This window comes from Mesoplodon densirostris, chromosome 9 (genome assembly GCF_025265405.1).
Source record: "Mesoplodon densirostris isolate mMesDen1 chromosome 9, mMesDen1 primary haplotype, whole genome shotgun sequence".
In the NCBI taxonomy this organism is placed as follows: domain Eukaryota; kingdom Metazoa; phylum Chordata; class Mammalia; order Artiodactyla; family Ziphiidae; genus Mesoplodon; species Mesoplodon densirostris.
In genome coordinates, this window is record NC_082669.1 from 101474712 (window position 1) to 101497187 (window position 22476).

Genomic DNA, 22476 nt, shown 5'->3' on the forward strand with positions numbered 1-22476 from the left:
CTACTTCTAATAAAAAAGAAACTATAAACAAAAATTTTAATGACATTCATTTTTAGATTTCCTTTATAATTTATCAACCTTTAAAAAAATTTTTTAATGACAAATTGGGAAAAATATTAGGATGTGATATACCAGGAGTTAATAGCTTTCCTTTATACTTAACTGTTAGGATAATCAATAAGAAATGGGCAAAGCAGGGGGCATAATTAGAAATTCACAAAGGAAATAAACATGAAAAAAATGGCTTATATTTACTACATGATAAGCACTGTCCTAAGAATTTTACACAGTGTCAGCTCATGTAATCCTCATAACTACACTATCAGGTAGATATAACTTCTGTCTGAATTTCATAGGTAAAGAAACAGAAAAAGTGCTCAGTATCAAAGAAATACAAATTAAAATACTAAATATTGAATTGCCATAGATTAAAAAGCATGCTAGTGTTTGTTCACTGTTGGTGTGGATAGAGAAATGGGCTGTCAGGTTTTCTTGAGGGAAAGAGAAATTGGAACATTCTCCAAGGCATTTTGGCAGTATATATTAAGCATCTGAAATGTAAGCATACCCTTGGCCCTATTAAGCATATTTCTAGAAATTTATCCTTCAGAAATAATCAGATGATACATAATGTACAGAGTCTGAAAATGTTGGTGAAAGTGAATGCATTAAGGTTAAAAAAAATACTGTTAAAAAGAGGAATCTTAAAAAGAAAGATAAGATTTCTAATTATACATTTCCTTTATACTCAATCTCTGATGATATGTACTTCCAGTGTTTTGTTCATGTTCTTTAACCTTGTTCTTTGCTCTGATGACTGAATACCAATGAATGGATTGAGTTCAGTGAGTATGTATGTGATTGTGGCTCGAGATTAGCCTCATTCAGAGTGCCAAGAGCTTTTTATCTTTGTGCCAATTATAAAAGTATATGATCCTGTGCTGCTTATCATCAGCAGCAGCACATTCATTTTTTTTCTCTCCTCTTTGTAAAAATAAAAGCAAATGCAATAAAATATTCAAAGACAATGAAGCTGCCATGTAATAGCTAAAAATGTTCATTTATCATTAAAAAAAACGTCCATTCAGAGTCTGAAAGAGGCCTGAGGGGTGTGGAATGCTTGAAAATTAGGATCTCTTGTAGAGCTATGTTCACTGTATTTATAATAGCAAAATATGTGAAACAAACTAATCAGGCCACTGATGAGAAATACATTTTGGTACATGTATTTAAAATGTTCTCTATTTATTGACATGGAAAGATGTTCATTGTATATTGTTAAATGAAAAACCAGGTTAACATGATTTGCAGCAAATGATTCCATATTTATTTAAAAAAGAGGTACTCCCATCTATAATTAAGTTTTGTGAATGATGGAGGTAAGGCTCCAGTTTTATATTCTTTCCACATAGAAAGCCAGTTGTCCAAGCACCATTTATTGAAATGTCCTTCCCCCCCACACCCCACTGATCTGCAGTAAACCTCTGCCATACGTCAAGTATCTGTATACATGGAGATGTTTCTAGTCTATTCTTTTGCTCTATTTTTCTATATTTGTAGTAATACTGTTTCTCTTAATTATTATAGTTTTATAGTAAGTCCCTCTATGTTTTTCTTCTTAAAGAGTCTCTTGGCTGTTCTGGGCTCTTCAACTTCTATAAATCCTTTAGAATGTTTATTAAGTTCCACATAAAAATCTGTTATAATATTGATCAGCATTACATTGAACCCGTAGATCAATTTGAGGAGAAATGACATTTCTACAATATTGACTCTTCTATTGTGTGCATATGGCGTATCTTCATTTATTTAGGTTTTTAATGTCTTTCAATGAAGTTTTATAGTTTTCTCTATAAGATTTTGTCTTGCTGGGTAGATTCCTAGTTATCTTAATTTTTGATACTGTTGTAAACAGCATCTCTTAAATTGTTATTTTTAACTGATTTAGTTGATGGACATGTAATGATTTTTTATATTGATGCTGCGTCAGCAACCTAACAATCTTATTAAGTTTATGGATTCCTTTAGATTTTCTATAGATTCAGTCATATCAGTTGCAAATAGTGCAGTTGATATGATTTTTTCCTTTCAAATACTTAACCTTCTTCTAATCTTTTGTCTTATCGCATAGGCTAGGGCCTCAGTACAATGCTGAACAGAAGCAGTGATGGCAGGCGTCCCTGTCTCATTCCTGATTGAGAGAAAGGCTTCACTGCTTCATTCTTGAGTTTGATGGGGTTTTTTATAGATACCCTTTATCAAATTAAGGAAGTCCTCTTCCACCCCTATCCTAGTTTGCTCACAGTTTTTATCATGAGTGGATCTTTAATTTTATCAAGTACCTTTCCAGCCACTACTGAGATAAGGCTTTTTCTCACTGAATCTGTCATTGTAGCACAACACATTGATTTTCGCACGTGCACTCTTAACAAAAGTCAAATCCTTGACTTGCACGTATATCTACTTATCCCCTTCCATGTCTAAGATACATTTCGGTCTTGGCATGTCCCAAACCGAGCTCCTGGTCTGCCCTTCCACCCCCGAAACCTGCCTTCTCCTCCGTCTTCCTGCACGCAGTCGGTTATAATTCCACCCTTTTCATTGTTCAGGCCAAACATCTGGCTCCTCTTTCTCGTCACATCAAATCTCAGAGGATGTCCTGGCGGCTTCACCTTCTAAATATTGCCAGCGCGTCTCACAGTGTCCGCTGCCAGCTGATCCAAGCCACTATGGTCTTTTAGCCCGATTATCACAATATGTTCCTAAGGGGTCTCCCCGCTCTTTTCCCTTTTCTTCTCCTTTAAACACAGTAGCCAGAGAGATCTTAATTTTAAAAAAGCCAAATCATATTTCTCTGCTTAGAATCTTCCAGTGGCTCCACACTTCACTCAGCCTAACAGCCAACTTCCTTTTGGGGGTGCACAAGGCCCTACTGCTGCAGTGCCTGAACCTTCTGATTCCATCTCCTCTCGTCCCCTTTTCTCACTCTGCTCCAGCCATACTGGCCTCCTCGCTGTTCTTTCCCACGTCAGGCCTGCTCCCACCTAAGGCCCCTGCCCTGGCAGTGCCCTTCGTGTGGCCTGCGCTTCCCTAGACCAGTGGTTCTCAAAGTGTGGGCCTTGGGTCAGCAGCAGTAGCATCGCTTGGGACCTTGTTAGAAATGAAGATTCTTGGGGCTCACTCGACCTACTGAACCATAAGCTCTGACCTGTGTTTTAACAGGCCCTCCAGGTGATGTTTGCTAGAGTTTGCCCTGGATTTCCGCAATGCCCTCACCCCCTTCAGGTGCCTGCTTAGAGGTTACCTTGTCAGTGAGGCCTACCTGGACCCCTCTTTAAAAACGCCACCAATCGTGCTTGCTTCGGTAGCACGTATACTGAAAGTACCACCAATACCACCTTTTATCTCATTTTTATAATATACTCTAATAATACTTCTAATATACTCTATAATTTGCCGTCTATGCTAATATACATACACAGTCCACAGTTTACTATTTTTATATGGATATACTCTAACATACTTCTAATATACATGAAGTTTATTATTTTATTATGGTTGTGTTTTGTTTATCCCTTCCACTCTCTCTGGTAGAATGTAAGTTCTTTGTAGGCAGAAATTTTTGTTTTTTTCATTAATTGACACAACCCTAGCACTTAGAAGAGTTCATGGTACATAGGTGACAAGAAGTCGTTTAACACAAGGTGACCCTGGAGCAGAGTTATCCCTCTGTGTTTTGTAACTCCTAGTTGGGATGTCAAGTTGCGCTTTGGTAGCGCCCTTTAATCTTAGGCACAGGCTGTCAGCTCTCAGAGGCCTGGGGGTGATCCTGGGGCTACAGATTTTGAAGCTGTCCAAAAATAAACAAACCTCTATTTGAGGCAGACACAGAAGTGTTGGGATTGATTTACAGAGGGCCAGGTTTGTACTGGTAGCCACCAACTGGTGGTAAATTGTAGGGAGACGGCGGGGGGGAGGGTGGGGAGTGGCACAGGAACCAAGTCTGTTTTTGTAGCCACTTCCTTGTAGCTCAATTCTTCCAGAACATTCTGTGGTTGGGAATGTAGAGTTTTAAAAACATTGCCATGGCATAAAAGGATTGCTGCTCTTCAACTCTGGTCACATACCAAGTTTGCATGTAGAGCATTTAAAAAAACAGATACCTGGGGGCTCTCCACATCAAGAAGCTGATCCAGCCAGTGCGGCGTGATGATGACGTACAGTGAGGGTGGAGACTTGCTGGGAGAGAGGGGCTGAAAGCTTGGCCTGCCAGGGAGGGGACCCTAGAGACTATAACAGCTATGATTAGTGAGTGACAGAACTTGACAACCCTCCAAACCTGAGTTTTTACCTAGCTTATGTATGTAGTAAAAAAACAAGCAAGCAATAGAGATGAATTTTATGGTATGTAAATACCACTTCAATAAAGGTCTTAATGTAAAAAGAAAAAAAAGGACTGAGGATATATTCAGGATAAAGTCATTGAAAGTAAAGTCCCCTCCGTAATACACAGCTCCAACCGCGACCCCCTAAGGCTAAAGGAGGGCAACAGGCTGCATTAGCCAAAATTGAGAGCATTCATTTTAGTTTTCCTAACCTTTTTAGAGCAAAGAAGACTTTATGAACATCTGCATGGAACCCAACACGGTCAGCAAAGGAGACTTCATAACTATAGGGTAAGTGGACGGGGGTTTGTAGGCAGTGAGGCTTTAAGTAGTTTGTATTCTCAGACTTCACCAATCTGAGTGCCCATGCACTCCAAGACAGAGATCCAACCGAGGACTTGTCTGGTTTGGGAACCGTAGCATCCTTTTTTCATTTGAGTTGGCATGTGTAGTGTACCTCTCCTACTTTGGCCTTCCCCTTTCATTTCGGGAAGATCAGAGTATGGGAGGTGTCTTTGTCTTTCGACTGAAATGACAGGATTCAGTGTAGTGTGGTATCATGCCCAGAATTTTGCCTTCAGGGTCAGAACTACTGGGTACAAATCTTGATTTTGCCACTCACTGGCCTTATGACTTGGACAAATCCATTACCTTCTCTGAATCCTTTTCCCTGTGTATAGAATGGTGTGATATAATCACCTCTATCAGGATTGTTTTTGAGTCTCATACAAGGGACTGTGTGGGAAAACTCTTTTTCAGTGTGAAGCACTTCACAGCATCAGTTACCATTCATGTCAGCCCACCTTGCCCTCTTCCCAGGGCATTGGTGAAAAGGTATTGAGTACCTTGGACATTTTCCAGGCTTTTTTCCCTTTTCCACTACAAAATACCCTTCCAAGTCCTGTCTGATTTATTAAGCCCTACCTCTGCCAGAATTTTGTTGGTTAAGAACGCTCTCAACCCTCTGCCAGCCTTCAAAGCATCTGAGGCGGCTGTGTGTTACCATGCCAACTGGGAATCGTCTCAGCTTTTTATGAGCTGTCTCAGAGCTCCCTCTGGCGCCCATCTAAGGATTAGACATTTCTGCTGCAGCAGCTGGGTCTCCATGGCTACTTCATTCTCTGCACCAGCACCGGCAGTACAATGTCTTTCACCAGTTTGTGTTATTCTTGCCTTTGGTACCAATTCTTCAGTTGCTGAATAGCTGCTTCTGCAGCCTTTGATTTACTTAACTGTAGTAAAAGGAAGAAGGGAAAAGTCTTTCTTCTCCTAGGAAGGGTCTAGAAGCCACACAGTGTCTTAATTGAACGTCTGGCCAGTGGGACCAGCTGTATTTGAATCTCCTTCATAACACTGACATCCAAAAATAGGAAGAAAAACCGGTGATACTGCTTAAATCAGACGAAGTCATTATGTTCTGCATTGTTGCTGTCATCTTCAGCAGCAGAAATAACATGGTTTCCTTTTGGTCTCTACAGGAAGTGAAATCAAGTAATGTCTGTTTCCTCTGGGTATCTGATAAGAACATTGTAAAGCTGCTTTAGAAAGTGGATGAAGTTTCATAGATGAAAGAATGGACTAATTTTCTGAGATTAGCTTTTACCCCGTTTCCACTGACCCTGACTCGCTGAAGGGTATATACACGAGAGAGAGAGAGAGAGAGAGAGAGAGAGAGAGAGAGAGAGAGAGAGAGAGAGAGAGAGAGAGAGAGAGAGAGATGGACAGGCTGATAATTTTACTCTAAAGCCATGTAGTCAAAGTAAAGATGCACTATGCTAACTAGACTGTTTATATCAATATGGAGAATCATTGGTTGTTCATATAAATAACTAGTTTAAATTAGAATAAAAAATTTTCTCCTTTAAGTAATAGACTCACAAGAAGTACCAAATATCAAAAGTTTAGTATTTTTCTAAAGAATTTCTTCATTTCATTCCAATTTTTAAATTTGAGATTTTTAAGTATCCCAAGAATTAGGTATACACGGAACTATTTAAAAATAAAAAACAATTCAGAGAAAAAACAGTCTTAACTTCAAGCACAGTTCTCTGCAATAAATAAACCTCAACCTAGAACGTATCTCAACATTAAGCAACAATCACTGGGGGAAAAATTATTCACAGAACCCCATGGTTCAAGACATTATGAGTTCATCTATTTCATCTCATCAAAAGACAGGCAGAACTTGCTATGTTCTTGCAGTCGAATGCAGTTGCCAGCACTGGTTTCCAAGCTTGCTTTTTCCTGTACCAACAGAAGTAAAAAGGTGAGAGACCCCAAGGTGCGTGCTGACGGCACCGAGTGTCTTCAGGCCAGCCGCTGCACTTTGCTTCTTCCTGAGGTGAGCGGGGGTGAGCTGTCCCAGAGCTTGTGGTTCTTTCCTGGTCTGTCTTCCTTCCTGTTTTCTTCCCCCTCCTTCCTATTAACAGACCCTTTTTTAGGTACCTTGTACGTGCTGAGCACTGTGCCAGGCTCTGGGTTACATTAAGGGAGACCTGAAAAGATGACAGAAGCCCCTTCTGAGTCACGGGTTTAGAGTTGGGCTCCTGAAGACTTCAGGTGTTGTCAAGCCAAGGTTCTGTATAGTGATCCTTAGGTCTCCTGAGCTTTTATTTTTCTGAATGTAAATTATGCAGATAGCTACTATACCCACGAAGTTCTCCAGTTAGCAAATGTTAATAGTGGATTATGGCTTCACTTTTTAAAAAAATTTTTGGCTGCGTTGGGTCTTCGTTGCTGCACAAGGGCTTTCTCTAATTGCAGCGAGCGGGGGCTACTCTTCGTTGTGGTGCATGGGCTTCTCACTGCGGTGGCTTCTCTTGTTGCGGAGCATGGGCTCTAGGCGCAGGGGCTTCAGTAGCTGTGGCACGTGGGCTCAGTAGTTGTGGCTCATGGGTTCTAGAGCGCAGGCTCAGTAGCTGTGGCACACGGTCTTAGTTGCTCCGTGGCATGTGGCATCTTCCCGGACCAGGGCTTGAACCCCTGTCCCCTGCATTGGCAGGAAGATTCTTAACCACTGTGCCACCACGAAGTCCTAGCTTCACATTTTTTAAAAAGGATCTGGAAGCAGTTTTCAGGATGGCAGTAAATTTTTCTGTACTGGGAAATGCCAAGCTTAGTAGAATAACCTATACGTGGAAAAAAACTTACTACAGGTGGCCTCTGAAGACTTGTGGCTATTAAACTAAGGTGTTCAAAAAGGTAAGTGTCCCCACAGTGGCTGGCACCATAGTTTCAACACAGCAAATGTTGAATTAAATGCATGAGTTACAGAAGGGTTTTATAGAATCTGTAATATTAATGATGCTATACCTTAGGTACAAAGCTAAGCGAGTCCTAAAGAACCATGAGAATCATCAAGTGGCTGTAATGGCTTTCCTCAGACAATTGGCTGTTTCTCGCTTTTCATTTGAGAAAGATTAGGGCTGAGAAGGACATACATGTATGTTCTATGAATTCCTTAAAGATGTGACAGGACCCTGTCTTACAGTAAGCACCTGAAAATGATAACCTTGTTTCACAAATCCCAAAATACTCTGGGAGGAGAGGCCACTGAAACCTTTTTCATGGTGGTAGAATAGGGCTGTTTCCAGAACCAGCCCCGCATCTGACACAGGCACCGAAATACTCTTTTCAAAGAACATTAGACCAGGTCCTCAGAGAGGAGGCTCTTTTCCCTAACAACCTGCTCCGGTGCTGCAGTGATGATGAATTCCAGCCAGCGTGGGCATGAGCTGTTGTGAATATTCTCTTCTCCACAGGGAACAGGGGGCTCCTTCAGCATTGACAGCGAGGAATACGAGGCGATGCCCGTGGAGGTGAAACTGCTCCCCAGGAAACTACAGTTCTTCTGTGACCCTCGGAAGAGGGAGCAGCTGCTGCAAAGCACGGCCCAGTGAGCGGGCTGCAAGTGGGCGCCCAAGACTGCACTTTAGGCTACCCTGGGACCAAAAAGGAACCAAGGCCTCCCCGTGCCTGCAGCACTGTCAGAGGACCCCAAGGGCCTGTTCATGGCAAGTACCCTCCACCCTCCTCTCTAGTGCTTCCCAGCTTTGCAGCCAGCTTCCCAGCAGCGCATGCTTTGACTCTGCTGTGACAGTCCATCCCTTCTAAATACTGCTTTTCCTCAGGCTAGTTCCAGGAAATCCCCACCCTCAATGGATGGAGATGGGCTAGACCTTGTTAGCTCCCCTGAGTGGGAAGCAGGATCCTGGGCTGAGTGGCTCTTCCTCTCCTGCTGGGCTCTGTGGCTGCCCTGGGAAGTCTAGGGAAGTGCCTGCCTTCTGCTGCCTTGTCCCGTTCCCCAGGCTCCTCCATGGGTGCTGCTACTTTGTGAGCTCCAATTCGTAGCGTCTTTCAGTTCTCTCCTTAATCCAAAACATACCTGAGGTGTTTCCCTCGTCAGCCATGGCTGAAATACTGTAAAACACTAGTTTTTTCCCCTGAAGTAGTGCTTCTTAAATGTTGGTTTGCATGAGAACCACCTGGGGTGCATGTTGAAAACTGACTTACTTGGGGCCCAACCCAAATCTAGTAACTCAGTCTGGGGCTGGAGCTCAGGAATCTGCATTTTTAAAAAGGTGTCCACCTTCCCCAGGTGGTTCTACCACAAGAGGTGTCCCCCAAACTGAACAGGACACAGTCTTGTAAAGCAGCAGTCCACACACTATTCTGCTTATGTACTTCCTAAAAGTATTTTGAAAAATCATGTATCCCCTCAGTTTTAAGTTGACAGCTAAAATTTTTCATGGAAGTTAGTTGCCAAAGTATGGACTTTCTGGTGTCATGTAAATATTGATATTTTAAAATAAAACTGTTACATCACTGTCTTAAACATATTCACTGTAATTGAAATACATAACAATTTAACAGTCGTCCTCCATTTACAAAAATAAGTTTTTTGTCATTGAAAATGTCGATTATCCTTGTATGTGTATCTCCAAACCACTTTCAGCAAATGGTATCATGATGTTTTTATGCTTGAAATTTTCTTTCCATTGGACCTATCTTCTTGCCACCAAAAAATGTAAGTGGAAGTAACTTTTTTTTGTTCTTCAAGTGTTAACTCAGTACATAATAAATGTTATAAATTATTGAAATACAATTGATATTATAAATTTTTGATAATTAAAAATGAACATTTTATTAGAATGCTCTTTATCCTAGAGTTCATTTATCAAAAAGCAGTTTTTCTGTGTTGTTTATTTAAGTTTTTTATTAATTTTTATTTTGTATTGGAGTATAGTTAACAATGTTGTTAGTTTCAGGTGTACAGTGAAGTGATCCAGTTATACATATACATGTATCTAGTCTTTTTCAGATTCTTTTCCCATTAGTTTATTACAGAGTACTGAGCAGAGCTTCCTGTGCTATACAAGCAGGTCCTTGTTGGTTATCTATTTTAAATATAGCAGTGTGTACATGTCAATCCCAAACTCCCAATCTTTCCCCCTAGTAACCGTAAGTTCCTTCTCTAAGTTTGTCTGTTTTGTAAATAAGTTCATTTGTATCTTTTTTTTTAGATTCTGCATATAAGTGCCATCACATGATATGTCTTTCTCTGTCTGACCTATATCACTTAGTATGATAATCTCCAGGTCCACCCATGTTTCTGCAAATGGCATTATTTCATTCATTCCATTGTACATATGTACCACATCTTCTTTATCCATTCCTCTGTCAATGGACATTTAGGTTGCTTTCGTGTCTTGGCTACCGTAAACAGCACTGCAGTGAACACTGGGGTGCATGTATCCTTTCAAACCATGTTTTTCTCCAGATATATGCCCAGGAGTGGGATTGCTGGATCATGTGGTACTTCTATATTTTAGTTTCTTAAGGAACCTCCATACTGTTCTCCATAGTGGCTGTACCAATTTACATTCCCACCAACAGGGCAAGAGGGTTCCCTTTTCTCCACACCCTCTCCAGCATTTGTTATTTGTAGACTTTTTGGTGATGGCCATTCTGACTGGTGTGAAGTGATACCTCATTGTAGTTTTGATTTGCATTTCTCTAATAATCAGTGATGTTAAGCATCTTTTCATGTGTCTGTATGTCTTCTTTGGAGAAATGTCTATTTAGGTCCTCTGCCCATTTTTTGATTGGGTTGTTTTTTTTGATATTGAGTCACATGGAGATTAATCCCTTATCAGTCACATCGTTTGCAGATATTTTCTCCCATTCTGTGGGTTGTCTTTTCATTTTGTTTATGTCTTTCCTTTCTCTTTTGTTCTCTTGTGATTTCATGACTTTTAGTGTTGTTTGGATTCCTTTTTCCTTTCTGTGTGTGTTATCTATTGTAGATTTTTGGTTTGCAGTTACCATGAGGTTTTGATAAAACAATCTTGTTTATATATAGACTGCTATAAATTGCTGGTCTTTTAATTTCAAATGTATTTCCAATATCCTGCATTTGTGCTGTCTTCTTACAGTTGCTGGGTATGTTTGCCTTTACTGGTGAGCTTTTCCATTCATAATTTTGTTTCTAGTTGTGGCCTTTTCTTTTCTGCCTAGGAGTTCCTTTAGCATTTGTTGCAAAGCTGATTTGGTGGTGCTGAATTCTCTTAGCTTTTGCTTGTCTGTAAAGCTTTTGATTTCTCCATCAAATCTGAATGAGAGCCTTGTGGGGTAGAGTGTTCTTGGTTGTAGGTTCTTCCCTTTCATCACTTTAAATATATCGTGCCACTCCCTTCTGGCCTACAGAGTTTCTGCTGAGAAACCAGCTGATAACCTTTTGGGAATTCCCTTGTACATTTTACGTTGCTTTTAATATTTTTTCTTTGTCTTCAATTTTTGCCAATTTGCTATGTGTCTCAGCATGTTCCTCCTTGGGTTTATCCTGCCTGGGACTCTGTGCTTCCTGGACTTGGGTGACTGTTTCCTTTCCCATACTAGGGAAGTTTTCAGCTATTATCTCTTCAAATATTTTCTCAGGTTCTCTCTCTCTGCTCCTTCTGGGATCCTTATAATGTGAATATTGGTGTGTTTATTAACGTTGTCCCAGAGGTCTCCTGGATTTTCCTCTTTTCCTACTTTTCTCTTTGTTTTGTTCCATGGCAGTGATTTCCACCATTCTGTCTTCCAGTTCACTTATTTGTTCTTCTGCCTCATTTATTCTATTGATTCCTTCTAGTGTATTTTGCATTTCAGTTATTGTATTCATCTCTATTTGTTCTTTTCATCTTTTAGCTCTTTGTTAAACATTTCTTGTACCTTCTTGATCTGTGCCTCCATTCTTTTCTGAGATCTTTACTATCATTACTCTGAATTCTTCAGGTGGATTGCCTGTCTCTTACTTGTTTTTCTGGGGTTTTATCTTGTTCCTTCATCTGGGACATAGTCCTCTGCCATCTCATTTTACCTAACTTTGTGATTGCGGTTTCCATTCTGCAGGCTGCAGAGTTGTAGTTCTTGCTTGTGCGGTCTGCCCCCTGGTGGCTGAGGCTGTGTAAGAAAGAGGCTTGTGCAGGCTTCCTGGCGGAAGGGACTGGTGCCTGCCCACTCGTGGGTGGAGCTGGGTCTCGTCCCTCTGGTGGGCAAGCCTGTGTCAGGGGTTGTGTTTATCGGGCAGCTGTGTTCTCAGCAGGACTTTAAGTAGCCTACCTGCTGATGGGTGGGGCTGCGTTCCCACCCTGTTGGTTGTTTGGCCTGAGGTATCCTAGCACTGGCTGTTGGGTGGGGCGAGGTCTTGTTGAGAAAATGATGGCCTCCAAGAGGGCTCATGCCAATGAATACTCTCCAGAACTACTGCCGCCAGCGTCCTTGTCCCCACGGTGAGACACAGCTGCCTCCCGCCTCTGCAGGAGACCCTCCAATACTAGCAGGTCAGTTCCAAGGTCTCCGCTTTTTCCCTGGGTCCTGGTGCACGTGAGACCCTGTGTGTGCCCTTCCAAGAGTGGAGTTTCTGTTTCCTCCAGTCCTGTGGAATTCCTGCAATCAAACCTCACTGGCCTTCAAAGCCAGCTTCTCTGGGAGCTCCTCCTCCTGTTGCCAGACCCCCAGGCTGGGGAGCCTGACATGGGGCTCAGAACTTTCACTCCTGTGGGAGAACGTCTGTGGTATAATTATTTTCCAGTTTGTGGGTTGCCCACCTGGCATGTACGGGGTTTGATTTGATCACAATTGCACCCCTCCTACCATCTCGTTGTGGCTTCTTCTTTGTCTTTGGATATAGGGTATCTTTTCTGGTAGGTTCCAGCGGTTTTTTTTTTTTTGGTCGATGGTTCAGCAGTTAGTTGTGATTCTGTTTCCATAAGAAGAGGTGAGCTCACGTCATTCTATTCCACCATTTTGTCTCCTCCCAAAAGCACATGTTATTTACAGCTAAGATGAAACAAGGCTTAACCTTATAGATGTAAATACATAAATAAGCATATGGGATAGAAAAAATTGTTATAACAATGTCATGCAGTTCTTTTGAGTTGCATATCAAAAATCACAGTGACCTATCAACAGCTTGATTAGATGCTCCTTTAGTTTGTTGAAGACAGAGAACTAGAAACTTACCTACCTTGCTGAGGATTTGGTAGCTAGGCACGATAATCACCTTGGTGCCCCTGAGGTTTTTTTTATATTCCAGAGGGCAGTGCACCACAGTAAGCCGGATGAAACGTAAGGTTTTCTTTTCGTAAAGAGGAAGGAAAATTGCACAAGGGGGAAGAGGGAAAGGAGAACTGGCTGGCTCACCCTCAGGTAAATCAGTTTTAGGACAGTGCATATGCCAGCACCCACGAACCCCTTGGAGAGTGAAGACCAATGCTTAAAGGATTATAAAACAGCTATGAAGAGACCATGACTGAAAAGCCCATAAAATAATGCTTACCTGTTTACCTCTGTGTTCTTCAGAGTGGTGTTAAAAGCTGTGCTTTTGCAAAAACAACAAAAAGCAGGCAGGTCCAAACATGCAGTCTAAGGAGCAGCCACTCCATACTGCCCATGGAGGGGAGAGGGAGTGCTGTGGTATAAGAAAATACAGTCTACATAAGCCAAGAGAATCTGGCATATATTGATTCTATAATAGAGTGCAAAAGACCAGCACAGAATCTTGGCTACCCGCATGTATGTGTTTTAGTGATTCTAATTTTTCCATAGAAATAATGGAACCTATGATTGGGGAAGGATATTTAATTCAGATTAGTTTTTATTCATTTTTAAATGTAAATATGTCCTAGTTCAAATTTTGTTTTCTTGATTCAGAGTATTTACTGAGAACATGGTTGCCTTATCATCTATTACCTTCTTTGTGTTGTCCTTCCATATAAGGTCCATGTAAAGGATGTTTCAGCAGCTATGAGAGACCCTCGTCAGCTAGACCTGGAATGCTGAGGGGTCCGAGGAGAACCCGAGTCCCCCCTTCTTGTTTAGTACAAACCTTTTGTCAGACTGCTTTCACTCAAAAACCAAGAGTATTTCTATTAAAAACAGAGCAAATATTTTATGTTAAATATAGTTCAGTATAAAGCCTATTGCTTAACCCCATGGCCAATTTGTATGCACGGTTGTAATTACTATGTGCCAGTGCTTTACACGTGCGAATGATTAGCTGTGTTCGCAAAACCCTAGGAAATAGGTAATACGTGGTCATGTCACTTGGAAGGTGGGAACCTGGCTTGGAACACAGAGCTAACAATGTTAGGAATTGAGTCTCTACTGCCTTAAAATAGGTAACTCCCCAGAAGGTGAGAGAGAGAGAGAGAGAAAGAGAGAGAGACAGAGAGAGAGACAGAGAGAGAGAGAGACAGAGAGACAGAGAGACAGAGACAGAGAGACAGAGAGAGAGACAGACAGAGAGACAGAGAGAGAGAGAGAGACAGAGACAGAGAGACAGAGACAGAGAGAGAGAGACAGAGAGACAGAGAGAGACAGAGAGAGAGAGAGATGTTTGTTTTAAAGTAAACTTTAGTAGGAGGAAGATGTGAAACCAAAAAGCTTTGGTCTCCATGGGGTCCTTCTCCAGAAGTTGTCTGATATGATGGAGGGTGCACAGTCCTGGCTTTTCTAATGGAATGGGGACGGTTATTTCCATTACCTGGAGAATGTGTATCCAGACCATGGCCTCAAGGAGGACAGGCACCAGCTCTGGTTTCTTCCATCATCACCGTAAGTGAGGTCAGTGCTGAGCGCCATGGATTCTGCTCGTGGCCTGGGCTGTTGCTGCTTCCTACCACAAACCACATTTCTTGGACCAAGTGAAGGACTGCAGCACACATGTTCATGTTAAAATGTGAATTTTAATTGTAAAAACTGTCTTCTGTAAATATAGTTATATCAACCTCTCTGCATACAACTTGGTTCAGATATATACACATATGATATACACAGATGTTATTTGTACCACAGAACAAAATCAATTCAAGAAACATTTACTCTTTGGGATGAACCCCAGCTTCCTTTAGGCCTTTAAAATGATCACCATTGAAGAGAAAAAAACATACCCAGATGCAGTATATTCAGGGTGAGATCTATGAACTGTCTTACTGATTTCATACTATGAGGTAAATACTTGAAACAAAAACAGATTCCGTTTCTCTTATTGCTGTAACTCTTACACTGGGGTATTAATCAAAGTAGGGGTTTGACATTTAAGGCGACAGGGAGACTATGCTGATCCTAACTTGGAAAAAACAGAACTTTTCCCAAGGCTTACAACTATTTCTTTTTCAAAAAGGTTTCTCTCTCAGACCTATAAAAAAATTTAGCCAACAAGCTTGGGATAAACAAAGGAGGTTAGTTTTGTTTTTCCTCTACTCTGTATCCCTAAAGTCTCCTACCCAGTCTGTTCAAAAGCACAGAAGCTACAGCTTTCCTCACTGGTCTTGGAGGGCTAGACTGAAACTCATTTCCTGATGCTGCCTTCAAAATTTTTTGAGACTTTTATCTTTGCTTGATTTGGCCAAAGGAAGGAGTTTTTCACTCCAATGTCAATGGTATATGTTAACAACCAGTGAACTCAGTGACCTGTGTGTAGAGTTTTCATTTTGTGGATCATCTCCAGCTAGTTCATAATACCGTACACCCCACCCCTGCATCCCCCAACTGTCCTTAGAAAGCAAAGTAGATGTACCATTAGTCTAAAGAGGCATTCCACAGCACACAGAGGTAATTCATACCTATCCTTCCATGGTAGTTAAATAAATTTTCTGAATTTAAATCCTATTACCTCTAAAAGCCCACTATGCTGAGCTTCTAGAATAAATGCTAAAGAGATGAAAGCAGGGCTTTACTTCTCCATCATCATTTCTCTATCTAGCTCTGGAAAATTCTTATTTCCTTTCTAAATGTGCAGTTTCACCAAATGGCCCCTGTGTTCCAGCTCCACAAATGAGTCAAAGTGCCAGTTATAAAACTACCCCTGCCTCCCATCTCCCTCCAGCTAAGAGGCCTAGTAATCAGCATGATCACATTCACCCCCTTTCATACAAGAATCTTACTTAAGGTTGGTGAATGTGTGTCATCCTCCATCGGACTGTCAACTTTATCTCCTCAAGAGGCTGTTTGTTAAGATTTCACAGGACAGTCCTTATTCACTCACCAAAATGGGGTCTCAGCTGCTTCCAAATTGCAATACTGCCCGTTTCTTCTAGGATTATAGTTTTGAAATTTCCTTCCAACATCTGCATACTCAATTCATCACATAGTAATATCGATATAAAAATAAACTTCCATTTCTTATAAGAAAAACATGAACTAAATTCACAGTTAGCCTTTTTCCACAGCACTCTGCACCCCAGCAGCTCCGGGGAACAGAAGTATATTGGTAATACAAATGGAATATTAAAAATCCATGACTTGGGAGTAAAAGGAGCCCTGAACTCCTCTTCCCCTACCTGAATCACAAAAGGACTTTCCTGAAATGAGAGGGGGTGGACTGGCCTGCTGAAGTGAGCCCCAGGTCTGCAGGATCCTCACTGCAGGGCGCTAAGTACAGCAGGAACGCAGGGAAAAGACCCGAGGACTGGCCCTTTCGCAGAGTCTGAGCCCACCAGCCAGGAACCTAACGGGGAGATGAAAGCCCATGTGAGACACGCTAGCCCCCATACTAACCTTGACTGTAGAGAACTGTCATCACACCAAAGCAAGTTCACTGTCTTATTTTATTCAGCAGCGCCCTCCCCCTCCCTCTACCTCTCCAAGTGTGATCCGTCCTGGGAGTGGAGGAAGCTCCTCAATTCATTCCCTGGGCTCTGCAGTTTCATTTAAAACAAAACAAAACAAACAGTCCCTGAGGTCCCCACCTCTTCCTGGAGGGTTGCTGTACTGCCGTTAAAAGGTTAACTCTTCACTGCCCTTTACAAAAGGTTCCCCAAAGGCCTCGGTTTAAAGGTGAATAATCTTACCTTTTTATTGCGTTTGAAGGGCTTTCAGTGTATCAAGACAAATAGCAAGTTCATCCTCATAACCACCAGAATGAAAAACAGTGATTCAGCTATGATTTCATTTATCTTTATCTTCTAGCTAAAATATCATAGGTAGTTACACTGATAAATGAATCGTCACACGTGGTATTGAGAATTATCTGCACCCTGTGCTACACTTAAATTTCCCATCTTGATTTTCACGTGGGACAAAACAAGGTAAGTTATAAATGCAAATTCCTATGCTAAATTATTTCTATCAATATATCAATGAATTCAGCTTCCCTTCCTCAGCCAAATGGAAGACATGATGCCAGGATGCATGATGGCTATGGGAGACAGATGCCTGCTGACCCACAGCAATCCTAACTCACTGAGGGCTGTACAGGCACTTACATTAGAAGGGATCTCCACCAGGCCTAAGGAGTGCTTCACGCTTAGCAAAAGCCAAAGCTAATTCTAAACTATTTTTTTGGCCCATACTTTTTGGTCTGGTGAAAGGTAAGTCCTACCATTTCTGACTCCTGAAGAGCCCTAATCCACAGGACAACTGGACATTGTCCCGAAGGCTGAATGGTACCATCTGCCCAGCCTGCACAAGTGAAAAATCCATTTTACCAGGACTCTGTCGTACCTTACAGACATCAACAAACCCCAAGCCTGGATTCTAGGTCCCACAAGGACTCTCGCCACCAAGAGTTTCTTCTAACTTGACTCAGGGATGACCTGGCAGCCCCCGTGTCTCAGGTCAGCAGTGTTTCCAAGTTAGGACGTGGCTCACAGCTTGGCGTTAGATCAGGCTTAAAGTTCCCCAGCAGGACCAGGCCAGCTGGTGCAGGGGGGCCGTGGGGAGGGGGGAAGGTGGTCCAAGAGTCTAGAGGGACAGGAGGCCACCATCAGTCAGTGTACCCGAGGCTCCCAACCTGCTCCAGAAGGCCACAGTAATAACAGTAAGCCCTGTCCCTGTGGAGGACAGGAAGGAGGGACATTCTCCGAAGCTTCCAAACAAAAGCAGGGGGTTTCTCAGAAAATATTTCCACAGTGACACAAAAGCAGGTCTGTGTGGCTTCTAGCTTCTGCCGTCCCTGTGCAGGGAGTCCTGCCTGGTACCTCACCCACGAATTCCCCTTTCAGAGACCTGGCAGCAAGTGACGCTGTGGGTGCTGCTCACCTGAGAGATCAGGGAGAAGGCGGGAGCCTTCAAATGGTGACCTCTGACCTCGGAAGGAAAAGGCTCCACATCTGCATTCTTGGGGGACGACAGGCAGTGACGAGGGTAACCACAGAGCAACAGTGTGCTGGCTAGCCCAGCAGAGGGCACTGCACTAGACTCCTGCCCCCCACCCCACCCCCCGAAGCTGGCAATGCAGGGAAGAACCAATTCTTGGGTTTCCTCTTCAAGGTCAGCCGAGCCCAGGGTGCGTATGACCTCAGAATGGCACTGCCTCATGGGTGCCCCCCTCCCAGGACCACCCCCAGCCCAGACCTCTGCGTGAGCATCGGGGGGACACAGATGCCAGATGGACAGCTGCCTAGGACGGCAGGGAGCTAAAAGGAGCACAGAAGCCTGGGCCCACCATTCAGAGGGAAATACAGGCATCTCATCTTCATCCTGCTACCTTTACATCAGCACGTCTGAGCTTGGAGTTACAATACCACAAAAACAAAAGCGTTCACACGCAGAAGGTCTCCGGAGCAGAAGTGCTTAAAAAGAGTGTGTTCTCCCCACAAATTCCCCAGCTGCACAGAAGGAGGGTCTGCCTGCGTCCTCCACGAGAATCTGACCTTCCCTTTTACGCCCGCCCCTACTTCTGACCACCCACCCCCAACTTAGAAAGCCTTGAACCTTTGGATGCCACTAAAAGTATAAAAGTAACCCTAACTTGACCCAAGTTAGAAAGGCCACTTCTTCTCGAGGGGCAAGAGGAGACAGTCACTCTTCCAGGAAAAAGGCAGTGAAGCTTCAGCTTCTAAACACAGATTCTTTTTTTCTTTTGTAAACATATGTATTACTGAAACGAAGGCTAAACCCACAGGGGAGAAAAATGTACAGTTTACAATTCAATGCCCAAACTTATTTATATACTTACATAAAAGATGCTACCTTGATTAATCAATGTCTGTTTGCATTTCCACATGTGAATTTCTTTAGTCTTGAATTTCATGTCAAGGAGCTACAGTGAAAATATTTTTAAATAAAGCAATAAGCCCTATAAAGCTAGTCTTGAGATAAGACATGGGATCCATCTATTTGGAAGTTATTTCTCTCTGCTGTGTCCATTTGCCTGGCTGGAACTTGGTCCCAGACATGGATATAACTGATGGCTGTTCCAATAACAGAGCCAGGCAGGAACGGTAAAGGGCAAGAAGTTATTTGTCACCAACAAAAAGACCTAAACGCTACGCCAGGAGCTAGCTTCTCTGGCTGACAGACTGCGGCCGTCTTACCTAAGCTGGCATCCACCGAACGCCCCAGCCAAAGAGAACAGGCAGGGCCGACAGGAGCTGTCCCAGGTCAGAACGCTCCAGAGCAAAGCGGAGGAGCTCATCATCCACACTCAGGTTTCCCAACTACTTTCCTGGGTGGAGGGACTGCCACGTTTGCTCTCTAACAAACCTGCACATCTCTGGTCCCAATTACTCAGCTCGACAAATGTCGTCTCTGCTAAAGAGAAGTCTGTTTACGAGAGCTCCAAACTGGTACACACTCCTGTTAACATCAGCCCGAAGGAATCTGCCAGCCCATCCCAAGAGGAGGGGATTCAGAGAAAACGGACTATTACGTGGAGTGGCCACCATTAACTTACTCAGAGAAAGCTTTCAAGGCTTCATTCTACAATTTTAGTTCTCAGGTGACTGAGAAGCAACCTCTCCCTGTCATCTGTCCTTAGAGAGAAGCTCACACTTGGTGACAGAAATATCCTTGGTCCCTCTTTGAAGTCTCTTACCTACGTGAACAGAGAAAACACAGATTTACTCTAATGAACAGGAAAAGGGATGTGATCCCAAGACTAGACTCCCAGACTGATGAAAATAACCTTGAAAAGCCACCTGGTCTAGCTTCTGCTTCAGGCAGGTGGACATCCAACGCCACACTGGACAGACAGTTGTCTTATCCTTGATATGTCAAGCGACAAAGACCAGACAGACTTTCTCAACAGTCCAGCCCCACGTCTCCAGAGCTCGGCCCGCGCCTGGTGATACGCGGTCTTCGCCCATCTCCTCAAGTCCCTCAACAAAGCAATGAGAGAATCTGCTTTGATAACTCCTAAGACCAAACCGGCGGCAGCTCTGAAGGCGGTAGCTTTCAACGACCTACAAGACCAAGATGCTCTCATCTTACCTCTTGGGAGGAAGGGAGGGAAGGCGCTGCAAAAGTTACATTTGTTGGAAGTATAAACAGTATTCCTTTGTGTCAACTTAATGAAAAATCAGGCCATCTGGGGCCTGGGTGAACTCATCCTTCCTATGGGCAACAGGGGTTGTCAATGACCAACATGACATCGATGCCGTAGGCCTCCAGCAGGTCCATAAGAAAGCTCCGGTCTCCTTGGGGGTCTAGACCCATGCCCCGGGCATGCTCAGCTGTCAGAGTTTTGTCTTGACTGGCGGACACCTCCAGCAAAGTCTGAAATATCCGATTGTTTTGCTCTAGGAAAAACCTGCGTTCACAAGACAAGACGTGGGAAAGGGAGGGCAGAAAAGACACGAAAGCTCACCAAGTAAGCCACACATGGGGAACCAAAACTACACTGCTTTGCTTGATATACTTTTAAAGAAGAAAACAGGATAAAAGTTAAACGGTTATTCAAGCGCCGCTAAGGTCAGCAAAGAACTGGCTTTAACCATGGTACGATGAGCAAAATCTCTAAGCAACTGATGGCCGGACTGCCAAAAATTTATTTTCCTGTTGAGAGGGAGGTCACTAGGGGTTTAAACATAGCTGTAGGGAGAGGCCCCCATAAACTCTGTTCCTCTCTTTCTGCTTAGTCATAAAGGGAAGAGAAGGACAGAAAACAGAACCAAAAAAACTGGTAACACAGTTCTGAGGTCAAGACTTAATGTGAGAAAGTGAAATTCACCTTCAAAGCCCTGGATGGGTAATTAGAGCCCGTAGCAGGAGGTGAGCCTTCCTAGAGGCAGAGAAGGGCTCTGAATTGGCTCTCCAGGCCCTGAGGCACCCACACAGAAAAGGTGGAGCTCAGGGGCGCTGGGGCGGGCACGGGGCAACCTGAAGCCAGCCCTGCTGGAGCGGGCAGTGAAGGCGGAAGTCGAGTCAGCCTGGAGGTACCGTCGCCACAGCTCAACACCATCTGTGCGCAGCTGTGTTCTTCCGATTGCTTTTTTTGTTTTAATTATGCACAGAGCATGATTTGAATGTCACGAACTTACAGTACTGTATGAATATATGAACTGTAGTCAGAAAAGGCATTAACTGTCTAGACTTTTCAGCTGTGTTCCATAGCGCAAGGTGCCTAGTGCCCAAAGCAGCTCTGGGCGCTCTAGAATTTCAGATTCAATAGACTGTGTCAAGCCTTGATGAGACTGCTGGTTCTCTGCTCAGTTCCCAGATACTTTTACAGCTAAACAGCATGTATGCATTAGAAAGTACACTTTATTAGAGTCAAAGTACTGCACCTTTGTTGAATTATCAAAGCCAGTATCAAAGCCAGAAACAGTTCTAACTGCAAGTGCTATTCACCACCCCCATCCCGGGAGGCGGGGTAGGAAGACCAAGCCGGAAGCTGGGAAAATTGTTTCTGGTTCAATTACAGTCCTGTTCTTATCACTGAGCACTGTTTCACACAGCTGCTTATGAATGAGATCCATGCTCTGAGGTATAAAGGCCATGGCTCCCACCCTGACCACCAACAGCTCGGAAGGAAAGAAGTGTCCTTCGATTCAAGAGTTAAGTTTCTGATTATCCCATAATACTCAGTACAAGGAACTGCTCTATTCAAAGGAAGCAATGCAGTGAGAAGTCCCTGCATCCTGAGGGACACACAGAGCTCCTATGCAGCAGACATCTGGATGTAAATGCCCAGCAGGAAGACAACTGCGGGGACTCCCATTTTCTCTTAATAACCTTCCCCTGCTGCTTTGACTTTCCTGGGTCCCCCCTAACAGCATTTTGGGGCTCAGGTTGACTCTGTGTGTAGCCCAGCTCTAAGTGCCCTCGGTGGCAATAAAGGGTATCCTTGGGCTGCAGCAGGTAACACGGGAGGGATCCAGGCTAAAGCCCTTAGTGCTAAGGGACCCACGGGGAGGCCCCCGACCGCCGCCTGGGCCAACTTACAGCACAAAGAGGTCCTCTTCACAAGGGTTATAATCCTCTTCTACCTCCTGGGAATACAACAGCATCTGCCTGTCGGGGAGGAGACGACCGTCAGCCTCTGGCGCAGTGACAAGGACCCCAGCAATGGGCTGGGTCACCGGCCAGGCATCTGCATGGGCCACCGCCTCTCAGGAAGGAGGCTGATCCAGAGCGACACACACACCCTGGCCCCCGTCCAAAGGCAGGGAGAGCAGCTTGGAGGCCAGAGCTGGCTCTGCCCGTGTGTAATCCCACTCACGTGACCACCTTTCCTAACTGCCATAAAATAGGGATGAGGTGATGAGGCCATTTATTTCGCCACTGATAGCAACACGCTTCCTCGGGCCTCACAGATTCCAGAGGCCGCCAGAAAGGAGTCACCCCACACATGCCCGCTGCCCATCGGTATATGCTGGGAGCT

At 43.6% G+C, this 22476-nt stretch overlaps 2 protein-coding genes across 4 annotated transcripts in view; one reads left to right on the forward strand and one right to left on the reverse strand.

Moving 5' to 3' along the window:
• The window catches only part of AGK (acylglycerol kinase), an 87654-nt gene extending 78201 nt beyond the window's left edge, over window positions 1-9453 (forward strand). For all 3 annotated transcript variants that reach the window (XM_060108219.1, XM_060108220.1, XM_060108221.1), the window contains 3 exons: window positions 4606-4676; window positions 6642-6726; window positions 8147-9453. In XM_060108219.1, the coding sequence (XP_059964202.1) occupies window positions 4606-4676; window positions 6642-6726; window positions 8147-8284 (294 nt within the window). In that variant the 3' untranslated portion in view covers window positions 8285-9453. The remainder of the gene's footprint in view (window positions 1-4605; window positions 4677-6641; window positions 6727-8146) is intronic.
• An 8735-nt stretch (window positions 9454-18188) lies between these two features.
• DENND11 (DENN domain containing 11) overlaps window positions 18189-22476 on the reverse strand; it is a 45818-nt gene continuing 41530 nt past the window's right edge. Inside the window, exons 8-9 of the mRNA XM_060108218.1 lie at window positions 22038-22106; window positions 18189-20403 (exon numbers count right to left, since the gene is read on the reverse strand). Coding sequence (XP_059964201.1) covers window positions 20208-20403; window positions 22038-22106 — 265 coding nt within the window. The 3' untranslated portion in view covers window positions 18189-20207. The remainder of the gene's footprint in view (window positions 20404-22037; window positions 22107-22476) is intronic.